This window comes from Mobula birostris, chromosome 24 (assembly GCF_030028105.1).
Source record: "Mobula birostris isolate sMobBir1 chromosome 24, sMobBir1.hap1, whole genome shotgun sequence".
NCBI classification, from domain to species: domain Eukaryota; kingdom Metazoa; phylum Chordata; class Chondrichthyes; order Myliobatiformes; family Myliobatidae; genus Mobula; species Mobula birostris.
Window position 1 is genome coordinate 38,667,903 of NC_092393.1, and position 23,465 is coordinate 38,691,367.

At 39.4% G+C, this 23,465-nt stretch overlaps 1 protein-coding gene across 5 annotated transcripts in view; it reads right to left on the reverse strand.

Moving 5' to 3' along the window:
• The window catches only part of LOC140187285 (protein sidekick-2-like), a 971,472-nt gene that overhangs the window by 248,141 nt on the left and 699,866 nt on the right, over nucleotides 1-23,465 (reverse strand). For all 5 annotated transcript variants that reach the window (XM_072242443.1, XM_072242442.1, XM_072242441.1 and 2 more), the window contains exons 19-22: nucleotides 10,545-10,740; nucleotides 7,549-7,647; nucleotides 4,699-4,890; nucleotides 2,091-2,212 (exon numbers count right to left, since the gene is read on the reverse strand). In XM_072242443.1, the coding sequence (XP_072098544.1) occupies nucleotides 2,091-2,212; nucleotides 4,699-4,890; nucleotides 7,549-7,647; nucleotides 10,545-10,740 (609 nt within the window). The remainder of the gene's footprint in view (nucleotides 1-2,090; nucleotides 2,213-4,698; nucleotides 4,891-7,548; nucleotides 7,648-10,544; nucleotides 10,741-23,465) is intronic.

Genomic DNA, 23,465 nt, shown 5'->3' on the forward strand with positions numbered 1-23,465 from the left:
ATTTATTATAGTGAGGGGTGACCAAAAGTTTGTTTGAAGAGGAAATTGTTATAAATGGTTTCAAAAAGGAGGGAGTTGGAGAGACAGCAAGTTTAAAGGGGGGAATAGAAGAATTTGAGAAGTCGAAGACATTGTCAGCAAAGTACTACAGGAACTCAGCAGACCAGGCAGCATCTACGGAGAAGAATAAACAGTCAATGTCTCGGGCCGAGACAGTGGTTACAATGCAGACAGAAGACCACAAGTAGAAAAACGGGGAGTCTTAGGACGATAGTGGGTGTAGAGGGAGAAGTAGTCAGAGAACATAGTGAGAATGTGAAAATGTACAGAAATTTAATGCAAGATACTCAGAGGCAGTACATAAGAGGGATGGTGTGAATAAAGGAAGCTGAGATTTTGCAGAACAAGAAGTTACAAGGATATGGAGGTGAATTTTGGTGGGCCTAAGATGATGAAAAAGGCAGGGATGTTATGGAAATTAAATTGGGCAATTATGGTAATTAAGAAGATAGAATGTCAACAGTTCAGCTGGGGGCTGTTCAATTAGTGTGACAGAGTCTCAGAAAATGATGGCATCATCCTTGGCTACAATAATGGTTCTAAATAAAAAAATAACTCAGGCACTTCTTTTTCTCCCAGCAAAAGAAATTCAGATTCTCATCAAATATGTAAAATGCAATGAGTCTTAAAGTAATTATTCAGTGGATTATTCCTGGGATCAGTGGTTACCAACTCTGAAATCTAAATGGAAAACAAAATAAATGCAATTACTGACTGGATTTGATTCCTAGAAGGCATTCAAACTGAATCTTACAAAGATTACAAATACTTAGCTCCAGAAGTACTTCTGCAAGCTTGGCTTACATTGAGATTATTAATTAAGTCAATAGACTTTAATATTAAGCAGCTAGTATAATTGAATTGAGACCTAGCCCAGTAGGTATATGTCTAACTTTGGAAGCAACATATCCAATGGACCATTTATTCCTTTGCACTTCAGTTCTTGACTGTAATCCACCTTCCTAAAAATTGAACTGTCCATTGACTAAGCCCCTTAACTGTGAATTTCAATGAATACGTAAGGCAATAATGTAGCCAAGAGGCAAAATACAAACACTGCTGGCTCGGCAAATGTATCAAGGCCCACAGAGATGCTTTGGAATAAACATTATTTCCAGATGTATTTAGTGGCTGCAAAGTCAGAAGCACCTTGGGGTGGAGCTGACGGGGAAATGCTAGCATTTACCCTGCATATTTGGGAGTTTTGGCAAAAACACGCAAGTCTTAAATTTCCTGGCCAAACCTGCTGGTGGTTCCTTGGCAGTGATCTAACACTGGACTCCACAGCAGAACACAAACTTGCTGACTTCGACAGCAGTTAATACTGAGGAATCTGCTGATCCTGTGCCAGGTTAGACTAAGTCCAGGAACAGCATGTTTACTGGCTTCAATGTACCATGAATTTCTGCCAGGGAGCAGCAAAAAACTGTCTTTTTTTTCCAGTTTTTAAACCAACTGTGTTTGCGTTGATGCTTTTCATAATTTGAAATGAGTTTGTCAAATGTTTTTAAGTGATTGAATGTTTCTTTTTTGATTTAAAAAATAATCTTGAATTATGTTTGAATGATTTTCAACCACTTCTGAATTTCAGGGACATTCAGAAGCATTTGAAGTCCTTGACAACCAGCAAAGCTTGAGGGTGTGTTTTTACTGTTGCCAATTTTTTTCTCAGCCACTTTCTGCCCCACCTATGTGATAGCAATGTCCTACTGCCATCCAAGACATTGTGCTCCAGCAAGACCTTACTTAAGAACAAGTCACTATTAATAGATAATTAAAGGGTAACCACAAAATTTTTCTGCATCTTAGCAATAAGCATTCTGCTGATTTAGGTCAAAACCAAAGTATATCTAGTAGGAAAAAAATTACTACTCTTATCGTCTCAATCTGATGGGCAACCTAATAACAGTTTCTTAGTGACCCATTGTAGGTGTGAATTAACCAGGTGGTTCTTCTTCGGCATCTGACTGAAAGAATAACCTTTCCTAATATTCACCACGCAGAACTGTAATTGCTTGCATGCACTCTACCTGAGCTTCCACCAACCATCGAGAAATGGAGGTTTTACCATCATAGCCAGGTCTAAACTGAAGAGTTACTGAACGGGGGCCAATATTTGAAATGGCTAAGTTTGTGGGGGAGCCCGGTAATTCTGTTGAAAGAAGCACAGATAACATGAAATGAGATTCAGTGTTTTCAGTGACTTAGAAAAAAATGAATTATACATAGCATTATACCATTGCATTATCAATTGACACCCACATACAGAGATGGAACAATATTGTTTACTGCTATCACTGGCTTTGAACTGTACTGGGCTGCTAGCATTTCCCTGAAGGCGCTATGTTCATTTAATTAGATAGTGATCATCAAATTTGCTTTTTGATTTGGAGGAAATGATTAAGAATGATCAAAGTTCTAATCTTATTATGTTTCCTGACAGTTACTTGAATAAGTGATGTGAATTCCAGGAGCTATTTGCATTAGTTAATATAGAATGGCTGTAGGTAGAGTGAGGGAATATTACATCCAATTGCTTGATACACTATTACAACCATAAAAAAGCCCAAATCAACATCTTCTAGGTACAGTATACTGTGTCATGGATATTCACTCCTTGTGTTTATGCTAATCTCGCTTTCTAAACACAGCATTTGCCACTTGTAAGATCACAAACAGTTGTAAGTAAATTTCCAACTGATACTGCTTTGTTTAGTTCCTGGTCATAATGGGAGTTAGCCTTGTGTTTTTAAAATGTAAATAGAAAGCAGTAATTAGTTTGAAGGTAAAACAAATTATTGTTTTAAAGCAGATTTTTAGATGCTATGTCTGTAAAAAGCAGATGCTATCGTACTGCACCTGGTTTATTATTGCTGGAGGTGCAGTACAAGACAACAGATTGTTTAATTTGGCTGGCTTCAAACAGACAAAATGACTCTAAGTTGTGTAGTTCAAGGAAACTTGCAGACCAGATGGATAATATGATTTAGCATATCGAACAGCTGATATATTAATGTTGGGAGTTTTATGTACTCAGAGAAGTTAGCTTCACAGTATTAATTGAGGTCTGTGTCACCAAAATGCTTTAGAATGGTTGCGTTAAAGGGGATCTAAGGAAATGTCACATGTATGTGAAGTCACGCAAGTGAAAAAGAAATTCTATAAATGTAGAGAGCAGTTCGGGGATGGGATAGGGAACATCAAGAAACATGGGGTGATCAAGAATCCATTCCTCTGGTTTCAATATCTGTGATGGATAATTTGCTCAGCTGCAACTCTTTGGTACGTCTTTTTGTTTAGTTTATTTGGAATTGTACCTGTGCTTTGCAAATCCTTTGTCCTTTGTGCATTGCATTTTAGAAATGTTTTGCATTTTAGAGATGGTTTGTAATTTGGAAATGTTTAAGCTAGAAATCCTCTGTGAGCTTTAAGCTTGTTTTAAGAATTTTGTTTGGATTTAAATGTGTATCACTGAAAATAAATGAACTGTGTTTTAAACTACTTTGTTCGCTGTAAGTATCTTCTCCACGGTAGGGCGAGGGGATGCACAGAGTATTGGCAGCTAAACTTGCCATGGAGAATAAATGGGGAAGTGAACAAGTCTTTCAATATTGGGTAATTACAGTACCATCTCCCTTTAGTGAGAGTACTCATGGCTATTTATATTTGATAGGGCTCAAGATCTTCGCTTGAGTTGAGAAGTTTGTGGTCAGCAAATCCAAAACCATCACAACTGACAAACGCAACAAGAGATTCTCAATATTTTATTCTATTTCCCTTGTTGTAAAGATCAATATATCATTTACCACCTGAAATACATGCTCCACCTGAAAGCTAGCTTTCAATGACTCATATACAACTCACCCAAATCACTTGGTATATTCACATTTAAAAAACACATTGTCTTCCTTGCCTTTCTAACAAAATTAATAATCGCCACCCTCCCTAGAGTATTGTCTATCTGCCAATTTGACCACCCTCTCAACCTATTTATATCCCTTTGCAAATTTCATGCACCTTCTGCATTTATAATTGCCATTGTACCACCAGCAAACTTAGATTTATTATACACTCAGTTGTCACTTTAATAGGTATCTCCTGTACTTAGTAAATTTGCCACTAAGTGTATGTTTGTAGACTTCTCCTGCTGTAGCCCATCCACTTCAAGGTTCCACATTTCTTTCCCAGTCCAATGTATGGTCTGAATGACAAGTAGAGCACTTGACCATGTCTGCATGTTTTTATGTATTGAGTTCCTGCGACATGATTGGCTGATTAGATAGTTACATTAACAAGCAGGTGCACCTAATAAGCTGGCCATTGAATGTATATTTTGTGTTTTCTGTGTAGTAATGGGAACACAGAACGCTCTTTCTAAAGATAAACAATCAATTTAATGTTTGAAACTAATGGATTGAACAGCTTCAAGTAAACAACTTTTGTGTTTTAGGATATTGGAGAAGCTAAATCAAAATCATCCACTTGTGCAGGTATGCAGGTATGCTTGACACTGCAACAAATTAATGTGAATTAGGTGGAGCTGAAATACCCAGCAGGGCAGACACAATCGCTACATGGAACAACAGAGTTAAGGTTTCATGTCAATGAAGTTTCTTCAGAATCGGATAAAATCCATACCTGGAGGAACCCCTGAGGAAATGGTGGAGGAGGAGGTTTGGCCCTGCCCCTTAGACGTCATGGCTGCTACCTCAATGGTATATGTAGTGAGAGCAGTCAGCCCAGTGACACGGTAGTCCAGTGTGTCGTTTGGCAGATAATGTGTCACACGTGTGTTCGTGCGATTGTACTCCTCCCACGAGATTCGGTAACCTAGGCATGAACAACAACACAGAGACATGGTTTATTAGAAACAGCTTGAGAAGAAATTTTACATAAAAAAGGTTTTTAAAATTGTTTCGTGGACAGGAATTAGATAAAATATGGCGGAATTTGTCTTGTAAAGGGAAAGAAAAAAGCTTCAGATACAACTGACCATCACAGTGAAATAATCTCCCTTTACCAAATAATTTAAACTGTAACTTTATTCACAAAATGTTCTGAGTGATTTATGTTTTGCAAGGGCTTTTAGTTTATAATTAGTCTAAATTTGTTTGGAAGAGCAAACTGACACCAAACTTGTAAAATAAAAACAAGCAACACACTTAAAAGTTGCTGGTGAACGCAGCAGGCCAGGCAGCATCTATAGGAAGAGGTACAGTCGACGTTTCGGGCCGAGACCCTTCGTCAGGACTTTTAAGTGTATCACTTGAAATTCCAGCATCTGCAGATTTCCTCGTGTTTGTCAAAATAAAAACAAGTAGCTTCTAAATGACAAAAATCATATAAGGGACTTAAAACGTGTGAAAGAGATTGTGAATGCCAAGCAAGCGGCTGAAGCATTTGCAGCTGTCAACCAGACATGTCAAATAGGCTTCCTCCTGAGATCTCTATCATCAAAGAAAACAGGTCTGCCAATTCAATTCCCTCCATATGATATCAAGAAATGGCTGAGAGCACTGAATCTCACAAGGCAATGAATACAGACAGCATCCCTTCTGTAGTGTTAAAGACCTGTGTTCCAAAAATGCCTGTACCTGTGGCCAAGCCATTCCAGTACAGTTACAGTCCTGGCATCCACCAGGCGATGTGGAAAATTGCCGAGGCATTTCTGTTCACAAAATGTCAAACAAATCCAATCTGGCTAAGTACTGCTCAAGGATTCTATGTGCAGTCATTAGCAAACCATTGTTGACAGTTCCATCAAGCCACACTTACTCCCTCAGCACCCACTCACTGATGCCAAGCTTGGATTGCATCACGGCTGCTCAGCTTCAGATCTCAGGGGCTGAATAAGTGAATTCCAGAAACGAGATGGGATGACTGCCCTTAACATCGAAGCTGCACTTAATTGTGACTTTAAGGAGCCCTGGTAAAGTTGAAGTTAATGGACATCAAAGGGAAAACAGTCCTGTGGTTAGGTTCATAACTCACTCAAAGAAAAATGAATGTGGTTATCATAGCTCAATTATCACTTCCCCAGGAGTTCCTCAGGGTAGAGTCCTAAGCCCAATCATTCCAGTTGCTTCCATCATTTAATATTAACTTGTTTCTATCATAAAGTCCGAAGTGCTGATGGTTGTACAATGTGCTATTTAATTTGCCAGTCATCAGCAAATGAAGCACCTAATCCCTGCATGCAGTAAGCATTTTGCCATTGGCTAGTAAATTATCTTCAGCATTAACAAGAAACTCAACTGGACCAGTGGCTGGGTACTCTGTGGTCAATGACTCATCCCTTAACAGCCTAGAGGCTTCCCATTGTCTGTAACACACACCTGGAGCATGGCAGCGTCTCAGCCAGCTCACTTTAGGATAATTCCTGACCACTTATCACTGGAATCCGCTACCAAGACTTGGTCAGGTTAGTCCTGCTGCAGGGGCAGCATCTCAAGTTCAAATTGAAATTTTTTGTCATTGAACCTTCCACATTGAAATAATGTTCCTCAGGGATCAAGGTGCAATACACAGTACATATATCACATGCAGCCCAATCTCATTGCTTTTAATGAATACTTCAGGGTTTATTTTTAAAATTATTTCACTTTTTCTAAATGTTTGTGCATTCTTCGCCATTTCAAGTGCTTTTTATTAATTATAAGTTTGAAATGTCTAATAGTTTTAGATAGCCTGCTATTAGAGCTTTTTCGCTTGTTCTGCAGCAGGCTGATTCTCCTTTTACCACATGATAAATTGCACAAGGTCTTGCAATAGCACCAAATCCCTCCGCGATGGACAGAAGGCTTCTCTCTCACATTACCACTGATGGGTATTAGCTACAATCTACATTTCTTCATCAAAGTCAAAGGTGAATGTTGATGGAGTTGGAATTGGTATTGGTTTACTGAGAAACAGCAAAAGCTTTTCTAACATACTGTTCATGCAGATCAAATCATTACGTGGTACACTGAAGCAAAACACAGTAAAACAGTAACAATGCAGAATAAAGTGTAACAGCTACAGACAGTACAGTGCAGGTAAACTAAAAGATGCAAGATCATAACGAGGAATATTGTGAGGTCATGAGTCTAACTTATTATCTGAGGGAACTATTTAATAGTCTTTATATCTAACAACTGGAAAGAAGGTCATAATTAACTAAAAACTCTGGGCCATGATAAATTATAATAGCACAATGAACACATCTGATAACTGGCATGACTGAAATGATTATTATATGTAAATCAAAATACTAATTCAGCAGCCTGTTATTCAAAAAGCAATTATCATCAGGTAGGCTCTTGATTAACTTTCCACTATAAGTCCAGTGCAACACAGAACAACTCCAAAATCCACATTTTATGAAATTTTCCCCTCATACACCGGCGAACAGTAAAAATTTTAAATTTATATAACAATTAATAATCCTAGAGTATGATCTTATATTTTTGACATAAATGCACAATAATACCAATTTTCAGGAAGTCTGACCTGTGAGAATCCCATTCTTTTCATGTGGCTCTCTCCAGCTTACTTTCAACGAAGTGTCCAGGATCTCTGTGAAACTGAGATGTCCGATTGGACCAGGGTCTGATGTAAGAGCAGATCAACAGACTGTCAGAGCTTATGTAGCAGGCACTGCATAATGCAACTGCTTCTTACCGCTAGAACTCTCGGAAAACCATGCGTTAGCATTAACAGTGAAAGAGCTACGCATTAACATGGGAAAACTGGTTGGTGGCATACTACTTGCATTCTACTACTTTAGGAATAAAGTTCTCATTCTACTACTTTAGGAATAAAGTTCGCATTCTACTGCTTTTATCTCTACAGGTTAAACTCTGTCTGTATTTGTTGATTGCATGCACTGATTTTACTGGCTAGAAATTCTATCAGTGGCATTTGGATACAAAGGACAATGCTGAGCTGTAATTCAGTTACGTTTAACTTTTGATTACCTTTGTTGTGTAGTTTCATGGCTATCTCACCCAACTTTGAAGTCACCTAATTACACTTATCCAATTTGTGTTGTATTTCAAAGTTCAATTGAATGGTATACATTATGAAAAGTAGTAAACTAATCATTAAAATTTGGGGCTTTCCCTTCATTAGTTCTGCATCTGTGACTTCAGATAGTTTCCTATCTGCACCCAAGTTTAACCATGCAGTAGCACAAAATGGTAACCAGAAATTAAGTTCATTTTAGGTATGCCAGTCCACAAATGCTTTAGGATTGAACTAAACACTTGATTTCCCAAATATATACCTGAGAAAAATATTCCCAATTCAAAGCAATATTGGTTGCTGTCCATTAAATTACTATACAGATAATCCTAAAATTTATTGCTGCTTATAGATTCATTATTTAGTTGAGACAAGTCTAAATGGCTTGAAATTAGCTTAAGTTTGATATGACACCCTTTTATACACTTAATGGCCACTTTATTAGGTACCCCTAAATACCTGCTCAATGCATAAAAGCATGCAGACATGGTCAAGAGGTTCAACTGATGTTCGGTTCAGACCAAACATCAAAATGGGGAAGATATGTGATCTAAACGACTTTGACCATGGAATGATTGTTGATGCCAGATGAGATGGTTTGAGTATCCCAGAAACTGGTGATCTCCTGGGATTTTCATACACAACAGTTTCTAGAGTTTACAGAGAATGGTGTGAAAAACAAATAAAATACCCAGTGAGTGGCAGTTCTGTGAGTGAAAATGCCAGGTCAGAGGAGAATGGCCAGATTGGTCCAAATTGACAGGACGGCGTCAATAACTCAAATAACCATGCATACCAACCGTGCTACGTAGGGAAGCATCTCTAAATGCACAACATGCTGAACATTGAAGTAGATTGGCTACAACAGCAGAAGACCACAAACACACACTCAGTGGCCACTTTATTAGGTACAAGAGAATCTGAACATTCTGAAATAAGTGTAAGAGGGTTTCATCTTTTACTGCGTAGGCTAATTAAAATGGCTTCTTTGTTATGTTATACTGGGGAATGCTTCTTTGATATGTTAAATGCTGAGAAAGTCTCTAGCTAGACATTTGCTTGAGTTAATACAGATAGCAGGGTGCTATTAACCAATTGGGATAGTTGTTATGATTTTGGTGTATCTGGGAGATTTGTATGCGCGGGGTTTTGGGGCAGCAGGCGGGAGAGAGAGACAGAGAATGGACCAGGTGCTGTGATGTCCGTTAACGGGGTCGGACCCCAAGCGGGACGTTCGGTGAGGAGACGGAGACGGACTCGTGTGGAGCGTCTGGTCGACCACCGTTGTTGGTCCCAGGCGGCCGGTCGAGGTGGTCCGAGGGGTCGCAGGGTGAAGAAGAAGGTTCTTGAGCTCCAACTGTTTTGCGCACGAAGAGATTGAACTTTGATAAGTGTGGTGCCTTTTATTTTCCTTTTATATTTTATTCTATATTAATTATATAGTTCCAGTAATTTCTATAAACTGTAAATCATTTAATCGTATCTGGTGTATTGTCTGTTATTTGGGCGGGGTGGGGTATATCACACAGCATCCACACAAACTAATTACCCAGTTTGGCGGGGCCGAGGGTTGTTTCCCTAGACGACAGCGAGCCGAGCGACCCTGAGGGTGGCCAGGGGGGGCTACATAAGTACCATTTAACTTGGGGATTTAATTGTCTTAAGATCTTTTAACTTGTCTGAGCCCTCCAGTTAATTGCCAAAGTTGAACTTTTCCATGGCAACTGTCAATGGGTTACTTTGATGTAGGAATAAACAATATTGTTCAATTTTCAGTCAACATAATCATGACTGACTTAATGACTTTATTTCCCAGAAATGACTTTTTCACCCAGAGAATTGTGGATCTGCGGAATGCTCTGCCTCAGAGGGCAGTGGAGGCCAATTCTCTGGATGCTTTCAAGAAAGAGTTAGATAGAGCTCTTAAAGATAGTGGAGTCAAGGGATATGGGGAGAAGGCAGGAACGGGGTACTGATTGCGGATGATCAGCCATGATCACAGTGAATGGCAATGCTGGCTCGAAGGGCCGAATGGCCTACTCCTGCACCTATTGTCTATTGTCTATTATTTACTTTAAATTTCCATAGTTTTATTATTTATTTATGAGTGACCGCTCCTAAATGTGAATCTATCCACATATAGATTTTCCTTCCATTGGTGAACTTTATAGCAGTCCAGAACACAAACTCCTACAGCTAAGTTTGTTAAAGCAACAATGTGTAGAAACGTAGACACAGCACCTGATGCAGATTCAATATCTTATTCAAGAAATTCCTTATATAACTTGCACAACATCACCAGGCATAGATTTATAGAACCCAAGAGCCCCTTACACATAAAATACAAATACATGTACAACATTTAAGAGATGAGACCTCTGTAGCTCATTGACAAAGCCATCCATATTCTTCGACCAAAATGATCATCTAGTATATATTTACACATAAAAAAGAACTCATGATGCTAACAGCATAATACTTACAATCTTCATGAGTGCGCACAAGTTTGGGTGGACTTCTCGGACCATCACCTGGAGTTGTGAAGCACAGCACTGAGGTGTAATACTCTGCGAACTTCCTCAAACCTCGGATGTAACCAACATGAACCATATCCTGGAAATTTGGCCGCACTGTCACCATAGTGAACTCTTCCATTTGACCTGGCTCCCAGGCCAACAGCTGAAATGATAATTAAAAATGTCTGAATAGAGGTAATGGGAAAGGGGTCAGGTTTTATAATGCACTTCAGAAAACCAACATATTTTCGGTAGCCACAAGCTAATTTCCTATTGATTCCTTGTTAAATGCAAAGTACAGTAAGTGTAGTCAATTTCAGTTTTTACCTGCCAGAGGAAGCTACCTACTTGCGAATTTTAGAGAAGGGACATATTTCAACACTATTATTGCAGAAATGGCTATTTTAAATGGAAGGTAATCTTTATCTTTTTAAGAAGCATTTTTCATTAATATCAAGCTCTCAATGGTACACTCAGTTATATATTTATGAAGTTACTGTACATTTTAGCACATCAAAGTTTCATTGCAAAACTACTTTGTTGCAAGCAATGTAGGTCAAATCATTTAGTCTTGGCTTCTGGGGAATAATTATCACCAGGGAACCTTTTATATAATTGAGATTATAGTGACATGACATCAAAGTCTGCTGTAATTAAAGCTTCCTACTGTCATACACAAAAGCCCTTTTTGAACAAACAAGCACAGATTTTACTGGTAACAGTAAATTTTCATTCCCCAATTCTGCAGCAATCCTTGGTCAGGATTTCTCTACTAAAGACAGGAAGATAACTTGAGCATTTACAGTAACAGAAAACCATACGGGTGACTGTTCTAGTGGCTCAAAGAGTAACTTCAATGGCCAGTTTATCTCAGTACCACCATTATTTAAGTTACATAACTTTGACATCGATATCTTGACCTGGATGGTCAAAGTCTCTGGGTTTCTTATTTTGTTATAATTGCTCCAGAGCATTTTCATGTGATGGTTCACCAGGACAACTTTATCACAGCAGTATACATTTTTTTATGTTATCTTCTCATGAGATGCGTATGTCACGACAACGTCAGCACTTGACATAGATCATTAGTTGCTCCGAAAGTTGTGGTGAGTGCTTCTCTTTAGGTAAAGAGATCTTTGTTTTTTTGTTGTTGTTGATAAGAAACAGGTTGGATGTATATTAGAGGAGTAAGGAATTATTTACCTATTCTTCTCACCGCAAATGGAATTTCTTATTTCATATGGCCCGTTGACTGGTGGGTGGCCTGAAGCCTTATCAAAAACATTTACAGATAGCGGAGAACAATGAGCTGGGAAGAATCTGCGATTCAGTGACAATTTCTGCTTAGCAGGAGCAGTGGAAAAGTTAACATTTTTGTTTTCATCATTCTTAGTTCAGAAACACAGGATGGGACTGAGTGGCTCATAAATAATCCACGAGTCTTTGGTTACCTGAAAATTACAGAATGTATCGTTTTAAACAGTCACAGTCAATAATGGTGGTAAGTGATCAATTTACAGGAATCAAAAGAGACATACATTTGAATAGTTAATGTCCTTGAAAGTTCTCTGGCAGATTTACTTGAAACTGTGGTGAAAGAATTAATGAGTGTAATTAGAATTTGAATAATTAGTTAAATTAGAAGTTAATAGAATGTTCAGTTCTGCAAATAGGAAGAAGTGCAGCGCACCAGCTCAACATATGTTCTGTTTTGCCTTTAATCAGAGGGAAGTTACAGTGTGTCACAATGATTGGCCAGATATTCTATGGAGAATTTCCAGTTACACCTCATTATTCTTTTTGCCATTACTAGTGCTTGTTGTCGTTGTCTACAGTCCTCCTCCTCATAAACAATAGGGGTTTACAAAAGAGAAGGTGACTTTTGCAAGGCAGTATGTCTGCATGCACAACAACCTAGAATAGATCCGAAACTAATTCTGCTACCCAAGCCTCTTGTCCAAAACCTTGCTTTAAATGCCCATCTGATTTTCCTTGAAAAGAGGAAAATCAGATGGATATTTTTTAGAAGTTTTCTTTTTTAAAGTATTCCATGCTTCAAAACCCAACCCTATAAAAATACCTTAAGACCATAAGATATAGGAGCAGAATCAGGCCATTCCGCCCATCATGTTTGCTCCAACATTCAATCCTGGCTAATTTTTTTTTGTTGCATCCTCTCACTCCCACCTTCTCCACATAACCCTAACCCCTTTACTAATCAAAAATCCTATTGATTTCTACCTTATATAAATCCAATATTTTGCCTTCACGGACCTCTTTGGCAATAAATTCCATAGATTTGCCACCTACTCGTTGAAAAGGTTCCTCCTCACCTCAGTTTTAAAGAGATATCTCTTTAGTCCGAGGCTGTACCTCAAACCCTAGACTGTCCTTTTATTGAAAACATCTTCTCCAAGTCGACTATGTCCAGGTCTTTCAGTATCCTGCCTGTCTTCCAGCCAATCAACTAGTTCCCCGTAATGAGTACTTCACAATAGGTCTTCCCTAGTTATAGAAACGGACCTTTCATTCTATTAAAACTCAGAATCTTAGCAGCAACCATGACATTTCACTTTAGCCCAATGAAAATAATTTCAATTTATGAATTATCTCCTTGTATACGAGTTACCCATCTCATTCTACCTTAATGAATCTGTTCGAAGTTGCCTTTTATTCTTTTCATTGACTTTATTGTACTATCCATAATCAGATACAAAAAAAATACTCAAGGGTTTGCCTTCTAACCATTGTTCAATTAACAGACACCATTACTCTTACAGTTATATATTACAGGTTGAGCACACCTTATCCAAAATTCCAAAATCCTCCAAGATCTGAAATTCTTTTGAGCATCGACATGATGGCAGAAATGGTAAATTCCACAAAGCTCTGGGCAGGTTCCCAGGCGATGCACAGGTCTCTGCACACCACAGACAGCTCTGAGAAGTGACGTCACGTATGTAATGAAAATAAGTTAATGAAAAATAGGAAAACACTGCATAAAGTGAAACATGAAAATCTCAGTCATATATTGGAAGAGTGAATTCATCAGTATTGGAGTGAATGTATGCTGCTTAATGGTATGCTGATCATGAAACAAGCAAAGATCCATCACTTCAAATTGAAAATTTAAAGTAATTATGAATATTCAGCAGGCTGGTTGCAGAAATTTAAGAACATGCACAGCATTAAACTTTTAAAGATTTGTGGTGATAAAGTGTCTGCAGATCACGAAGCAGCAGAGAAATTCATTGATGAGTTTGCCAAGGTCGTCGCTGATAAAAATCTAACACACTGAATGGCTGAATCCGTACATATGTGTGACGGACAAATGTACGACAAAGACAGCTTACTAGTAGCACATACATTCAGAGTCAGAAATGATGGTAATGCCATACTGCCACTGACTGACCATCTGGACAGCTAAGGTAGTGGTAGAGGGTTTCATTGAACTCCCGTCAAAGGGAAGATTTAAACTTCTTCAGTGTAGGCGTCCCTGGGAGAGACTTTGCAGAGTAGTAGTGACCCAAACAAGAGAAAATCTGCAGATGCTGGAAATGCAACGCAAAACATACAAAACGCTGGAGAAACTCAGTAGCTCAGGCAGCATCTCTGGAAAAGAGTAAACAGTCGAAGGGTTTCGGTCTGTAGCTCCGACTGTTGACTCTTTTCCATAGGTGCTGCCTGGCCTGCTGATTTTCTGCAGCCATTATTTTAAAGACTAGTATCAGGGAAACTAATTGTTCTGCTAGCTCCAAATGCATTCGATTAAGTGCAGAATTTTACAACAGATCACAGAATTTTGAGAAAACAGAAACTGCAGATTTGTTGCTTCCCAGAATCAATGGTAAAATTTGATGTGAAGAGAAAACCAAGAATACAAAAGTAACTGTTGGACACAGTGAGAGGACGTGCTTTCACATGCAGGGGTGCAGCATCCACCAGATAATACTCTTAGTTGGAGGAAAAACCACTCTCAACAAGCTAATAGATCAAATGGCTCAATTGGACCAAGGTAGGAAATGGGCATGGGGAAACCACAATGTAAGCTCAGTTTTGTTCACACGTATTAGAATGGCTTCAACATTCATCCAGTGAAAACAGCACCTTTGATTGACCTTTTCGTCAGACAGAATAGAGAGAAAAGGATCCATTGTTTTTCCTCCTTCCCTTTCTCCCACGGTCCACTCCTATCAGATTCCTTCTTCTCCAGCCCTTGATATTTCCCATCCACCTGCCTTCACCTATCACTTTCCAGCTAGCGTCCTTCCCCTTCCCCCTCCTTTCTATTCTGGCATCTTCTCCCCTTCCGCCTCAGTCCTGAAGCAGGGTCTCGGCACAAAACGCCGACTATGTATTCATTTCCATAGATGCTGCTTGACCTGCTGAGTTCCTCCAGCATTTTGTGCCTGTTGCATAGTTTTTTTAGGGCTGCTCTCAGTGGTTGGAGGGGAGATCAATGCTCTGCCACCTGTTGAAGGAGAAGAATGTCTAGAAGTCTTTCAGCTGTGAAGATCAAACCACAGCAACCTTGATACACTGATGCACTACCACTGAAATTCAAAGATGTCATATACAGAAATCAGTGAATGCACCTTCAGTACCAAACTCCACCAGAATCCATTGTACCCTAACACAAAATAAATCTCACAAATCTATATCACAGTTTGCTTTTTCTGGTAAGCACTAATTAAGCCCAATTATGCTCCTCTATCTTATGGATTTATGGTCTTGAAACATAGAACAATGAGGGGAGATCTGATGGAGGTACACAAAGTTATGAGGGGTATAGATAGGGTAAACACAACTAGGCTTTTTCCACTGAGGTTGAGTGGGATTACAACTGGAGTAGATGGGTTAAGGGTGAAAGGTGACAAATTTAAGGGGAACACGAGGGGAAACTTCTTCCCTCAGAGGGTCGTGAGAGTGTGGAATGAGTTGTCTGTGCAAATGGTGCATGCGAGCTCGATTTCAACATTTAAGAAAAGTTTGGATAAGTACATGGATGGTGGGGGTATGGAGGGCTATGGTGTTGGTGCAGGTTGATGGGAGTAGGCAGTTTAAATGGTTACAGCATGGCCTAGATGGGCCAAAAGGCTTGTTTCTTTGTTGTACTTTTCTATGACTCTATTAGCTTTATTTGTCATATGTACACCAAAACATACAGTGAAATGTATCGCTTACACCAAATCAGCAAGGTAAGTGTCATCACATTTCCAGCACCAATATAGCATGCCCACAGCTCAGTAAAACCTAATCCATACACTTTTGGAATGTGGGAGGAAACCAGAGCTCCCTGAGGAAACCAATTTGGTATTGGGGAGAACGTACAAACTCCTTACAGACTGTCACTGTAAAGCATTGTGCCAATTGCTATGCCTCTTAAACACAGAAAATGTATCTGATTCCACCATCTCCTCTGGTGGCATATTCTAGATATTAACTACTTGAATTCACCTTCCTTCCCTCCATGTTACAGAATGCCATAGCAACCTGACGGACAGGGATCTGCACGTAGTCAATCACCAGGCCTTGAGTGGCCTGACCTGACCTGGGGCAGGCTAGAAGGATAATGCATGCAGCACTGTCTGGAGGACCAGATTTTGCAAGTGTCCTGCTGTAGAGATTTGTCAGAGGAGGAGCTATAGAGGGAGTCTACTAATTCAGGGCTGATGAACATGTACAGGTGGAAAGAATGGACAACTCTTTTAATATACTTGATTGAACCTTTTGTATGTAATGGCTGCCATCTCAATTTCTGGTGCAGTACTGCAGCAACACCTTCTGCTGCTGCTTGCAAAGAAAGCTCAGATTTTTGCTAGCATCATGGTTCTTGAATTAGTGATCAGGGAGATTTGCAGTTTCAAAGTTCAAAGTAAATGTATTACCAAAGTATGCATTATGTCACCATATACTACCCTGAGATTTATTTTCTTGCAGACACTCACAGTAAAACAAGGAAATGCAATAGAATCAATGAAAATCTTCACATAATCAAAGACTGACAAACAACCAATATGCAAAAAAAGACAAACTGTGTAAATAAAAAAAAATAAATAAATAAATAAATAAATAAATAATACTGAGATCATGAGTTGGAGAGTCCTTCAACTACTCTCATGGATTTCTGTATTTCACGGCTATCTAGAGAAGACAAATATCAGAGTTGTATTGTACATGTATATTTTGACAATAAAATGAACCTTTGAACCTTTTGAAAGTGAGTCTATAGATTGTGAAACCAGTTCAGAGTTGAGATGAATGAAATTATCCACACTGGTTCAGGAGCCTAATTGTTGAAGGATAATTACTGTCCTTGAACCTGGTGATGTGGGACCAAAGGCTCCTGTGCTTCCTTCCCGATGGCAGCAGCGAGAAGACAGAATGGCCTGGATGGTGGGGTCCTTGATGATAAAAGCTGTTTTCTTGTGGCAGTGCTCATTGTAGATGTGAAGTTTACAGCTTCCCAGCAATCAGCACTCTATGAGAATACTAGAATTGTTGATGAGCCACCCCAGGAGCATTAGAAATTCCACAGAGCAGAGATCTCCACGTGTCTCTTAGGATGAAGCACTGCCAATCCACCTGAGGCCTTGACATTGCCTGAGAGCTAGTGAACTCAGACTTCTGCCTCGCACATGAGAAAATGTAGATGAAGTGAGGCCATGTTACCCCCAAACTACTTAAGGACATTTTTCTCCAAAGCTAGTTTGCAACATGCACACTTTCTACCAGCCATGCTATAGCAAATATTGCATGAGAAACAAGGAAATATGTGGGAATGAGCAGGAATGAATAGTTCATGTTGGCATGTTTAGATTTATTAATTTGACTTGGAATGGCTGTTTTTATATTTGCTCTTCAACAGAGGATGGCTGGTAGTGGCTGGGAAATTGTGGTTGAATTTATTAGTAGTCAGCTTCTCAGGTTACACGTTGCTTTACTGGAAATGGACTATTTCAGATCGCCTCCCTCCCCCTCCTCCACAGCTGTCAGTCAACCAGATATTGACAAAGAATCAATCTTCATCATGGTGTTTTAGTACATCATGGACTCAAAGTTGACTGCTGCAGTCACAACATGAGTGCTGCTGGTGAGACCAGAAGCAGAATTATCATTCCTCTGCTCCTGGTGCTAAATTTTACCGGGAAATGACATTTGCAATTTTATTTTTTAATTTATTCATTTTCAGGATCTGGCATCATTATAGAGGGCACAGCTCATCGCTCATAACTAGTTGCCCATGAGACCGTTGTGGCGAGCCACATTCTGAAAGTGTTGCACTGCTATTTGTAACGGCGCTCACCACTACTGCTACCAGTGAAATCCAGGACTTTGAGCAAGTGATAATGAAGGTATGTTTGTATATTTACAGTCAGGATTATATGACTATACAGCAGCACTGTGTGTGTGTGTATGGGGGTGGGCGGAGGTGGGGTAGGAATTTACACACATTCTGCTGCAGAGGTTCCAGAGGAGGACTTTGAGAGGGAGTCTATACAGGTCGATGTGCGTGCAGGGTGGTGATGGTGTTCCTTTGCACTTGCTGCCTTTGTCTTTCCTGGTGGTAAAGGTCATAGGCTTGGGAGGTGATGCTGGAGCAACCCTGGTATATAACTGCAATCAGTTTTGTTGTTGGTACATACTGCAGCCAATCTGATGTCAGGTTGATTGTTTGACTGATCTGCAGTTCAGCTCTTCCAATTTACATAGAATTTCTTAGATATTTTCTGAGAGAACAGCACAAGGTGAACTGGGCTGTGAGTTACTTTGCTCTGTCTGTATTCTGTGCCAGAGTTATTGTTGAGTGTTCAACACGGTCTTCTTCTTCTGCTGAGGCATTGCAGATTCAATTGTATTCCTAGGGCTACATAATGGCTACATAGGACAAAAACAAAAGTGTAGATTTTCTCCCCAGTAGGATATTATTGAGGTAGACGGCCATTAACAAAAATACAGCAGCTCTGAGATCATCATTGTAAAGACTATTTTTAAAAATTCCAGATCACACAATTGAATGAACTTCTCAGCTGTTATACTGGGAACTTAACTCACATCTCAGAACTGCTTGGTCAGTCTCTGATTTACTAATCCAGAAAGTAAAGCACTGAACTATCGTTGTACCCCTTGTGTTCCTTGATATATCTGTTGTATTTGTGTGTAAAACATGGATAGGGTTGGTCACAACTTGAGCTTTTTGAGGAACTAAATCAGAATCTTGTTGAAAGCAGGACAGTAGACACATTTTATATGGATTTTAGCCAACACAGCCTGGATCTCTCGTGTCTCAATCTTCTGGACTAGTCTACCACACAAGACTGTAGTACCCTCCATTTGCAGCATCTCTAGAAATTAACTTGTGCCCCCACAAAACTATATTTATGCAGCCAAAACTATTCTGCATCATTGGGAAGCCTGCAATTTTGCCATCACACCAGATCATTCTGTCTGTTGTTTGATGAGGGATATTTCAAAATTCACTGAGCTCTCTTGGAACACAGAACACAAATGACACCCCCACCCGCTATTATGCCAAAGAGTGTGATAAACTGAAAGATATTCTAAATACCTCCAACTGAAATCTCAATCACCACTGGCAAGGCATTTGTGGCTATTGTTGATTCATATGTATCGTGACAATAATAACATTCCTTTGGAAATGCTGCCACCTTCATGCCTTGCTCCTTGTTGAGGGAAACTGCTCCCTGATACCTCTGTAAATATATTTAAGAAGAGGTTGGATAGATTTTTGCATACTAGGGGAATTGAGGGTTATGGGGAAAAGGCAGGTAAGTGTAGATGAGTCCATAGCCAGGACAGCCATGATCTTATTGAAAGGCAGAGCAGGCTCAACAGGCCAGATAGCCTATTCCTGATGTTCTTATGGTTCTGCTGAGGGACTTTTTCCATTTCCCCTCCTTTGGCAACTTTTCCTGCTTGCTACTCATTTTTCCAATCATGTACTCCAACAGGAATATGTATTAATATGCACTAGCCTTGGGGACGGCTGGGATGTGCAGAAGCTCGAAGATGAGGGAAAGCCTTTGACCACCTCACATACCAACCTCAAAGAGGTTAACAATCTTGAAACATTCTGGAATGTAATCCCCAATCCCCCAATTGTAGAATTGTAGCAACAATCAATTGAAAGCAATCAGCAAATATATTGTAAACGTCACTGGCCCCTTTGAAACAAGCTAGCAGAGTCCCTCCCACTGCTGTGAGAATGGTGAGATGTGCAAGATTAAGAGTGGGCACTGCAATTCAGCAATGGTTGTATCAAATCACCATCATTTCCTCTGCAGTTTATATTACTAAGGCATACACTAATACCCTTCTCATATGGTGACCAATACAATTTGCTGCAAAGTTACTCCATAAGACTCAAACAACAGCTGACAGATTTGAGGTGAATTTTCCAGTTAAAGAGCTTGCCTTCTTTCTTTTGTTTAAAAACTTCTCATCCGTGGAATAGAATTCTTTCTATCTCAATTAACCAGAGTTTCAATCAATGTTCTCAGGTGAGGTCAAGCTCAGCTTGATGTTACTTTTATATTTGGCACGCTAACCGTCCGACATCCCTTTGTACTATTGTTCTTTCAACTTCTGTTAAACTGGGATAACTTTCTGATGTATGTGATGCTCAACAGGAACTGGTCTGAGAATGACTTAATAACAACAGAGAATATGAAAAGCTTACAGACAGTAACAAGTTTCCCCCCATCAAAACTTGGCAAGGTCTTCTATACATAAATTGTATCAAATGGGGAACCTGAAGAAGACTCACAAATAAAATTGAGAAAAAATAATTTTTGATGCCTTGCTAAGCTTAGCTAGCTGTCAATGTGATCAAAATATATTGCATGTCTCTTACATTACTGGTAAATTCACAATTCGTTAAAAATGCTCAGGCCTTTAAAAGTTACTAAAATAAATTGAAGAACCAATTGTTTAAAGCAGATGCTTCTCTCCATTCTAATGGATGGAGATTCATGTTACTTGAGGATCTGTGGCAGAATCACAGTCAGTCTCTAGACTCTGCAGGGGTTCATTCTTGGTAAACAGCTGCCAGGAAGCTCAAGGTTACCACGTCCACTGTGAATGCATGGACACATGGTCTTGGGGAATAATAATAGTCGTGTGTTGAGTAGCCAGTATTCCAGCATTTCCCTGAAAAACCTGAGCCATAGGAATAAATTATTTTTAAGGAGAAGAAAGAGTGAGAAGCTTGGATAAATTTATTGCTCTCAAGAGTTCAAGTGCGATGAGCCCCTTTCCATGTAAATCTAGGATCATACTGCCAATCGTGATCCAGTAGTATTAAACAAAATGCAGCTAGACACAGAACACAGCAAAGTAACAGGTAAATATACGCAAATATCATTTATAGAAAACGTTCTTGCCTGATGCACAAGCAATCACTTCTAAAGAATTCAGAAGTCATTAGAATTAGAAGTTAAGGATCAAATGTGATATTTGGTATAAAACTATTACTGATTAAGATGATGAGCTATCATATCAGCTGGGTTTTTTTTTCGTTTGCTTCACACAATAGTCATTTTTATTAACTTAGTGACTATTGTGTGAAGTAAATGAAAACCGAACCACTGACGGTTAAATAATGACGGTTCATTATTTTAGTCAGTAATATTAATCAGAATCTTAGAACAAATTCTACACCTTTCAGTGTTACTCTACACTTGCTTTGTCCAACAAAAAACTATTTGTTCAAGAGTGTCATTTATCCTCGAACTGAAACAGGAATATCGAAAGGTGAAGACTTGTTGTGATGGTGGAGCTTATGCCTTTGTTCTCCATACAATAAAGCCAAATTTCAGTAAGAAAGAAACAAAATGAACTGAAAAGTAGAGCACATCTGTCCGTGGTAAAGGGTGAGGTGGGCTACCTGTTCCATATATAGAGAAGGTACAAGGTGCTTAAGCTCCAGGAAATCCAAAGGAGAGAAAATACATCACAGAGAAAATTTTAACCTCAGAAGAGCATTAGATTAATCGAACAAATCCATTGTAAAATTTATTTTGCACCTAATTGGGATTAGAGCGCAGGTTACAACTCAACTAGTTCACACCGCTTCTAAACACAAGAAAATCTGCGGGTGCTGGAGATCCAAAGCGACACACACAAAATGCTGGAGGAACTCAGCAGGCCAGGCAGTATCTATAAAAAAGAGTGAACAGTCGACATTTTGGGCCGAGAGCCTTCATGAGTCCTGGTTAAGGGTCTTGGCTCAAAATGTCCACTGCTTACTTTTTTCCATAAATGTTGCCTGGCTGCTGAGCTCCTCCGGCATTTTGTGTGTGTTGCTTCACACTGATTCTATCCTACTTTACATATAATGCTTTGATTTACAGCCAAAGTGGCCACATTTGCAGCAGCCAGCTGAAAAGTACGGTGGAATTGCTCTGAATTGTACATTGAGGAGCTAACAGACAAAATTGAAACATTACAACACCAGATTATAATTGTAGGACAACAAATTTAGTTAAACAATTTCCCTTGAAAATGTGAACGAAAGATGTAAGTTTATACATGTAAGGCTGACAAAATGTTATTAGTTAATCTTTCACTCAATGTTCAGGAAGAAGCTAGATTTGGATTGTAACATTATGTTTATCATATTTTCAGATACAAATCTAGCTTATAATAACACCAGTCTGCATGAAATGTCAAATGAAAAGTGTGCAAAATGTTTTCACTCAAGTAGATCGTCTTCCAGCATTGTATTAAGTAGGAGAGCAATATCACTTCACAAGAGAGGTTAAATGAATTCAAACAAATGCAGAACATGAGTTAGAACATAAAGTAATGACTGAATCTATTGCCTGAGCAGTCACTGTCACAGTGGCTAGCATTTCTGTCTCATTAGGTTCCCAGGCATGGAGCTGGAGTGGAGATAGTCAGATAGGATAGATCAACAGCAGAGTAATTGAATCAGCTGCAACATTTGGCAAAGAGAGATCACTTTTGTCATTTATTGTTTCATATATGTGAGCATTTCTCTAGATTTCACAACTACTAATGTTGCTAGATGGATCAAGAAATACTGTCCCTTTAAGACAAGTTTCTGTACTGGTTTCTATATTTGGGTGCAACTGCCTGTATTTTCCCACTAATGCAGGAGACTACATGAGTTATAGCAAGAAAGAGTACCATACTTCTACTACCCCTTGTGAGAAAACGTGTTGCGAATGGTATGCTGGCATTTATAGCAAGAGGACTCGAGTACAGGAGCAGGGAGGTACTACTGCAGTTGTACAAGGTCTTGGTGAGACCACACCTGGAGTATTGTGTGCAGTTTTGGTCCCCAAATCTGAGGAAAGACATCCTTGCCATAGAGGGAGTACAAAGAAGGTTCATCAGATTGATTCCTGGGATGGCAGGACTTTCATATGATGAAAGACTGGATGAACTAGGCTTATACTCATTGGAATTTAGAAGATTGAGGGGGGATCTGATTGAAACGTATAAAATCCTAAAGGGATTGGACAAGCTAGATGCAGGAAGATTGTTCCCGATGTTGGGGAAGTCCAGAACGAGGGGTCACAGTTTGAGGATAAAGGGTAAGCCTTTTAGGACCGAGATTAGGAAAAACTTCACACAGAGCGTTGTGAATCTGTGGAATTCTCTGCCACAGGAAACAGTTGAAGCCAGTTCATTGGCTATATTTAAGAGGGAGTTAGATATGGCCCTTGTGGCTAAAGGGATCGGGGGTATGGAGAGAAGGCTGGTACAGGGTTCTGAGTTGATCAGCCATGATCATACTGAATGGCGGTGCAGGCTTGAAGGGCCAAATGGCCTGCTCCTGCACCTATTTTCTATGTTTCTATGTTTCTATGTAACTTCTCTCCTCAATGCCTTGGATCTATT